At 40.7% G+C, this 7,500-nt stretch overlaps 1 protein-coding gene across 1 annotated transcript in view; it reads right to left on the bottom strand.

Moving 5' to 3' along the window:
* ephb4b (eph receptor B4b) overlaps positions 1-2,361 on the bottom strand; it is a 49,348-nt gene extending 46,987 nt beyond the window's left edge. The window contains exon 1 of the mRNA XM_060937858.1: positions 1,736-2,361. Coding sequence (XP_060793841.1) covers positions 1,736-1,817 — 82 coding nt within the window. The 5' untranslated portion in view covers positions 1,818-2,361. The remainder of the gene's footprint in view (positions 1-1,735) is intronic.
* Positions 2,362-7,500: the final 5,139 nt, after the last annotated feature.

Below are 7,500 nucleotides of genomic sequence, written 5' to 3' on the forward strand. Positions count from 1 at the left end.
CACACACACACACATTTCCTATCAGGCACTTTTTGAACTGTTCTGCCACATTTTACATGAATAAATGAACAAAATTCTTTTTTTTAATTTTTAAAATTTTTATAAAACTTAATAATCTGAGTTCTTTCATAAAATTCCATTCGAACCTAAAACAGGACAGTCCGGTATACCACAAACACACAATCTGCTCACTTATACATGCTCAGAAACAAGGTACTGAACTGTGTTTTTTACTGTCACTGTGCTGGCACTGCTATCTTTTATACCTTTAATACGTATCTAATATCTTTCACATGGAAATGTGGATATAGTGACGCTGAATAAATAATTACAGTATTATTATGTAATTTAAAGAACACAAAAACAGACTACATTTAGTTTTTCGAATAAAACTTTAAGGATGCACTACACACACACACACACACACACACACATCTAAATAAAAAGATACATACATGTATTAAAGGCGTGCAGTTGATGGAGATAAAACAAGTACTATTACAAGTATATCACACCACAATCATCAACATGATTCAGATCATTATCATATAAAACCACAAAGGATTGTCAGAACCACCGTAGAGACGGTTGAGTGTGTGTGTGTGTGTGTGTGTGTGTGTGTGTGTGTGTGTGTGTGTGTGTAAAATAACAGTCTTATTATTTCTCAATAATCCAAAAGAGTGTAGATTTTGAGAAATACAGATGAGAAAACTGCAACTGTTACTCGAGCGTTAAAGAAAAAAAAAGTCTGGGAATGAGACGTTGTGCGACAGAAACATACAATTCACAAGACAAAACTGTGCTGATGTCATAAATCACCCTGAAAATACTGACACGCAAACACACACACTTCAAAACCTTAAATTCTGTCCTTTTTTCATATTCAGTTTTAATCGCAAGCCCCTCATGTCATTTATTTAATTTTTATTTTATTTAAGACTAAAAAAAGTTAACCTGGTGTTAGACATAAATGTAACACGTCTGCACACACCACACACATTTTTTCCTTGATGACGCTGTGCTCACTTTATATCAAACTGATGCTATATTTAGTTTAATTCCTTACCTACGGTAAATAAATAAAAATAATTTAATGAAGACGTATTTTACACTTCAATCTTTGAGCCACAGTAATGAGCAAAACACTTCATTACAATCACCTGCAGGACAAAATGAAGTGTGTGTGTGTGTGTGTGTGTGTGTGTGTCCCAAAATGAATGCCACTTTAAATTTAATGTTAAACTAGATTTTGATTCAATTTAGATTTTAGATACAGAATTAAAACATTATACAGTTTCAGTTAAATTAACTGCTTGTTCAGTTTTTAAACTTTTACAGAAAATAAAAACAGATTTTTCACGAGGTTTTTCTTTTCCACACGTGTTTTCACGTCACACCATCAGAACCAGGATTTTTAGAACTTATTTTTAGTAAGATTTTCAATAGCAGGAAATTTGGTGTTTGGTGCTTCATTAACACAGATTAAACTGAAATAACTTTAAAAAAAATTAAATAATAAGAATAGAGAGATGTGTTAATATATAGAGAGACATTAGCACCTGCAAGAACTAATATGATGTGTGTAAAAGGAGATGTGAAGAACACACAACGTCACATGTAAAATCTGTAAGAGAATTTTACTGATGGCTCTGATCATTTCCTCTTTTATTTGTTTATGCAGTAAACTCGGTATAATCTGGAGAGAGAGAGAGAGAGAGAGAGAGAGAGATCTTACCTTCTTCTGCTGAACTCCAGCTGCTGAGTCTGATGAAGGCGAAACACACACACACCGTCCACACCGAGTGCACGCGCTCCATCTCTCCGTTACACACTCCTCACACACTTCTATTCTTCACTAATCAATTACAGCAGCCCCCCCACACACACACCCACACACTGCTGCGCGCGCCACCGCTCGGACCGGGACACTTTAAATTTCCGACATTAAAGTTGTAAATCCAGATTACCGGAGAGAAATAAAACAGTGTGTGTGTGTGTGTGTGAGTGAGAGTGTATTCTTTAATGGTGAATTCCCCGTGTGTTCCTGCAGCAGCGCGCGCTCCGGGACTCGCGCACAGAATCCGGGTTACCGGAGGAGCGCGAGCGCAAATCCACCCGACATTTCCTCCTGCTGCAGAGTCCTCAGCGGAGAAGGGGAAAGGGTTTTAAAAATAATAAATAAAAATCCGCTTGCACACTTTCCCACACACACACACACACACACTGACACACACTCACTCCGCTCCAGGAAAAACAACCCGACAATAGAAACTCAGAGTGAAAAGTTCTTTCTCTCTCTCTCTCTCTCTCTCTCTCACGCGCACACATCAGCAGCGGACAGCGCGGGACACTGAAAACTGGACACTCTGGAGGTTCCCGACTCCACCCCACTCCACCCCGCCCCTTGGCCACGCCCCTCGTTGGTGGTTGGTTAAAGTGTAATAACTTCATGACTAAACAGAGACTAATACGTCGTTTACACGTAGCCGGGTATTTATGAAAACGGGTATCTTCTCCTCCCCGTACTAGAAAATAATTCCGTTTACACAATGCTCAAAAACAGCCAGGGAAGGCTGTCAAAAACATGTCAAACAAATAGAAAGCCAACCAGAGATCTGAAAGCCAAGGAGGAGGGACCGTCAGATCACAATGCTAAAACTCCGTTTCCTACTATTTACGGTACACGCAGGCATGAAAACGGAGTTTTCACAAATCTCCACTTTGCCCGGAGTTTTCGAAAGCAGCCGTTTTCAGTGACTAAAACCTCCGTAGGCGGCACGGTGGTGTAGTGGTTAGCGCTGTCGCCTCACAGCAAGAAGGTCCTGGGTTCGAGCCCCGTGGCCGGCGAGGGCCTTTCTGTGCAGAGTTTGCATGTTCTCCCCGTGTCCGCGTGGGTTTCCTCCGGGTGCTCCGGTTTCCCCCACAGTCCAAAGACATGCAGGTTAGGTTAACTGGTGACTCTAAATTGACTGTGAGAGTGAATGGTTGTCTGTGTCTATCAGCCCTGTGATGACCTGGCGACTTGTCCAGGGTGTACCTTTTGCCCGTAGTCAGCTGGGATAGGCTCCAGCTTGCCTGCGACCCTGTAGGACAGGATAAAGCGGCTAGAGATAATGAGATGAGAAACCTCCGTTTACGTGTAAATGATGGGTGCAACCACATAAATAAATATCCGTTTTTATAGATACCTGGCTACGTGTAAACAGGGTCTAAAGCGTGTGAATTCGACTGAGCCGACACCGTTTACACGTAACTGGGTATCTATAAAAACGGATATTTATTTATGCGGTTACACGTAAACGGAGGTTTCAGTCACTGAAAACGGCTGCTTTCGAAAACTCCAGGCAAAGTGGAGATTTGTGAAAACTCTGTTTTCATGCCTGCGTGTAAATAGTGGAAAACGGAGTTTTCTCCGTGTTATGGGGAAAACGGAGTTTTAGCATTGTGATCTGACAGTCCCTCCTCCTTGGCTTTCAGATCTCTGGTTAGCTTTCTATTTGTTTGAAGATGTTTTTGACAGCCTTCCCTGGCTGTTTTTGAGCATTGTGTAAACGGAATGATTTTCTAGTATGGGGAGGAGAATCTGTTTTCATAAATACCCGGCTACGTGTAAACGAAGTATGAGTCCAGAAGAGTAAAAGAGAAAAAACAAACAATCAGAGGTGAACAGTAATGAAGTACATTTACCTGAGTACTGTACTTACGGTAAGTACACTTTTTGAATCTGTACTTTATTTGAGTATTTTTTTTGGAAACTTATGACTTTAACTTCACTACATTTGAAAGACAAATATCATACTTTTCACTCTACTACATTTCCATCACAGTCCTCATTACTCGTTACTATGAAGCAGCTTTGAAAGTGGATGTTCTTTTTCTTTTCTAAAACGTGATTGTTTTTGTTTCACAGGCGACACTGAGACAGTCTATCAGTAATCACTAGGGTCACATCACATCCATAGGCTGGATAAAATCAAGTTCAGTGATTTCTCAGCAGTATTATTTGAACACGATCAGTTGATGGCGGAATGGAAGGAGGCGGTTCTTCTGGGGAATGCATGCACTCATGGCTATAGCTAGAACCCATGTTTCAGTTTTCTGAAAGGATTAAAGATCTGTTTCATTTTAAATGTTTGCTTTGTTTGCCAAAAGCGAACCATATCACAGCCTACAAAAACTCGCCGTCCAACCTGCGGAAGCATATTGAGGTACAGTATGGCCTGCTTGATCCATCCTGGTGCCCTATGTCTGGTTGGAGTCTCATCGCATCGCTCCTGTGGAGGACGGCCCCATGAGGACAGTTGAAAGTCACACTTGGAAGATACTCTGGACACTTACAGTAATGCTTTTATGGCTGAGGACTACAGTTGGCTTGCTAACTTTAGGACTGCAGTTGTCATGAACAGTTTTGCACTCAAGTTTCCATCAATGAAGAGTTTATAGCATCAACGAAACTGACTTCATGTTAAAACTGTTAATATTATAGTCATGCTGTCTGTTGTTGCCCAAATGAGGATGGGTTCCCTTTTGAGTCTGGTTCCTCTCAAGGTTTCTTCCTCATGTCGTCTGAGGGAGTTTTTCCTTGCCACCGTCGCCACAGGCTTGCTCATTGGGGATAGATTAGGGATAAAATTAGCTCATGTTTTAAGTCGCTCAAATTCTGTAAAGCTGCTTTGCGACAATGTTTATTGTTAAAAGCGCTATACAAATAAAATTGACTTGACTTGACAGTATGTAAAAGTTTTATTCCAAGAGAAAGCTGGCAACAAAGTTGTCTGTGCTTTTAAAGCTAGCGATAACGTTGCAGTAGCTATGCAGTCTGGTTAGTCAAAGGACTTTCTATGGATTTGCCTGCCAAGTTGCTGTAGCCTTGTCCACGGCTAATGTTAACACATAGCTAGTTAATTTGGACACTGTTAGTTAGCATGTAAAAACGGAGTTACGCTAACATGAATAACGTTAACTTATCTGAAGTCCTTTCAGAAATATGTTTTAGCAAAATCTTGTCAAATAAACAGAATGTAGAAATCTTTCTTTTTTAGTAACATTAGCTACCCAGTATGATTTTGAGTTTGAAAAGAGTTTGCTAGCATGTCAGGTGGAGCTTCACTGACTAGCTAGCTTAACATTAAACCATCATGATGGCACAGCACGCGTTCATTTTGCGAATTCAAATTTCTGTGTTTGGTAACAGCATTCGGTACTGTAAGCGTTGTGGCAATAATACAACAATGAGTAGACAGAAAATGTACTTTTAATACTTAAGTATTTTTAAAAGCAAATACTTCAGTACTTTAACTTAAGTAAAAATTTGACTGTACAACTTTCACTTGTATCGGATTAACATTTGATTAGCGGGATCTGTACTTTGACTTAAGTAATGAAGTTGGGTACTTTGTCCACCTCTGCAAACAAACAAACAAACAAACAAACATACAAACAAACAAACAAACAAACAAACAAATACATTAAAAACAATGAAAATGAAATAAATCAACACATAAAATCATTCTATTATTTACTTGTTATTTCTTGTTTATTTCTTCTGCATGCATATGTTTGTTACGTCACACTTTTTCCTTTCATTTATTACTTATCTATCTATCTATCTATCTATCTATCTATCTATCTATCTATCTATCTATCTATCTATCTATCTATCTATCTATCTATCTATCCTGTTTTTCTTTTTCATCTCTCTCTCTTTCTCTCTCCTGATTAATCACTTGTTTCTGTCCTAATGTTGCCTCTGTTTTTTTCCTTGTCAGCAAAATTCTCACTCCTTCATTCTTTCACCCGTCTTTTCCTCACTCACACAAAGCTCCACTCGTTCATCATGAAGATAAGAGGCTTTCCATCACACTAATGACCTGCTTTTCACACACAGGTGCACCCATGTCTCACTCCCTTCCTGTCCTCTTTCCTCTTTCTCTTCCTCTTTCCTTTCAATCCTCCCTTGATATTTCGTTCTACCTGTTCATCCGTCAATCCTTTTCAATTATCTCATCATTAATTGACTTTTCCTTATTTTCTTCACATTATTCTTTTGTCATTTTACATCCTCCACACTCCACTTACTCCTTCTTTATTTTTTCCAGTAATTTCTTTGCATCATATTTTCTTCTGCTCTTCTTCATTTTCTCCATCCTCCCAGCCTAATTTTTTTCCCATTTCTGTATTTCCTTCTTTCTTATGTTTTATTCCCTTCTTTCTGTTTTTAATCCTCCTATCCTTCATATGGAAAAGGTTTTTCAGAGTGACACCATAGTTTTGGTTCCTTGTATTTGGTCCAGAATTCTTTATCAATCTCCACACCAGTGAATCCAAATCATTGTATGTCCAACACAAAGCTCCTTCCACATAAAAATAATAGTCTCATTCATCTCATTATCTCTAGCCGCTTTATCCTGTTCTACAGGGTCGCAGGCAAGCTGGAGCCTATCCCAACTGACTACGGGCAAAAGGCAGGGTACACCCTGGACAAGTCGCCAGGTCATCACAGGGCTGACACATAGACACAGACAACCATTCACACTCACATTCACACCTACAGTCAATTTAGAGTCACCAGTTAACCTAACCTGCATGTCTTTGGACTGTGGGGGAAACCAGAGCACTCGGAGGAAACCCACGCGGACACGGGGAGAACATGCAAACTCCACACAGAAAGGCCCTCGTCGGCTGCGGGGCTCGAACCCGGACCCTCTTGCTGTGAGGCGACAGCGTTAACCACTACACCACCATGCTGCCATAATCTCATCTCATCTCATTATCTGTAGCCGCTTTATCCTGTTCTACAGGGTCGCAGGCAAGCTGGAGCCTATCCCAGCTGACTACGGGCGAAAGGCGGGGTACACCCTGGACAAGTCGCCAGGTCATCACAGGGCTGACACATAGACACAGACAACCATTCACACTCACATTCACACCTACGATCAATTTAGAGTCACCAGTTAACCTAACCTGCATGTCTTTGGACTGTGGGGGAAACCGGAGCACCCAGAGGAAACCCACGCGGACACGGGGAGAACATGCAAACTCCGCACAGAAAGGCCCTCGCCGGCCACGGGGCTCGAACCCGGACCTTCTTGCTGTGAGGCGACAGCGCTAACCACTACACCACCGTGCCGCCCAGTGCTGCAATAATAATAATAATAATAATAATGTTAACAACATGAGAGTTTTATTTCTCTGTGGCACTAAAAATCTATTCTTTACACAATTCAACAAAAACAAATCATCTGTGTCACCCTAAAGACTTTCTTCTGGTACTTTAATTAAAATATTTTATTTAATGCTATGTGGTTAAAGTTAAGGCCTGTGTGTGTGTGTGTGTGTGATATTTGTCAGTTCCACACTTTCTTGTGAATGTGGAGGAGATTTATAATGACACAGCATTCTCCTCCTCTCTTCCTGTTTCTCACGCTGGGGTTGTGAGGACTAAGCCCCTCCCCCTCATGAGCTCCGCCCCTTTAAACACATGGAGCGGCATGTTGGAGG

Source organism: Neoarius graeffei, chromosome 13 (assembly GCF_027579695.1).
Source record: "Neoarius graeffei isolate fNeoGra1 chromosome 13, fNeoGra1.pri, whole genome shotgun sequence".
In the NCBI taxonomy this organism is placed as follows: domain Eukaryota; kingdom Metazoa; phylum Chordata; class Actinopteri; order Siluriformes; family Ariidae; genus Neoarius; species Neoarius graeffei.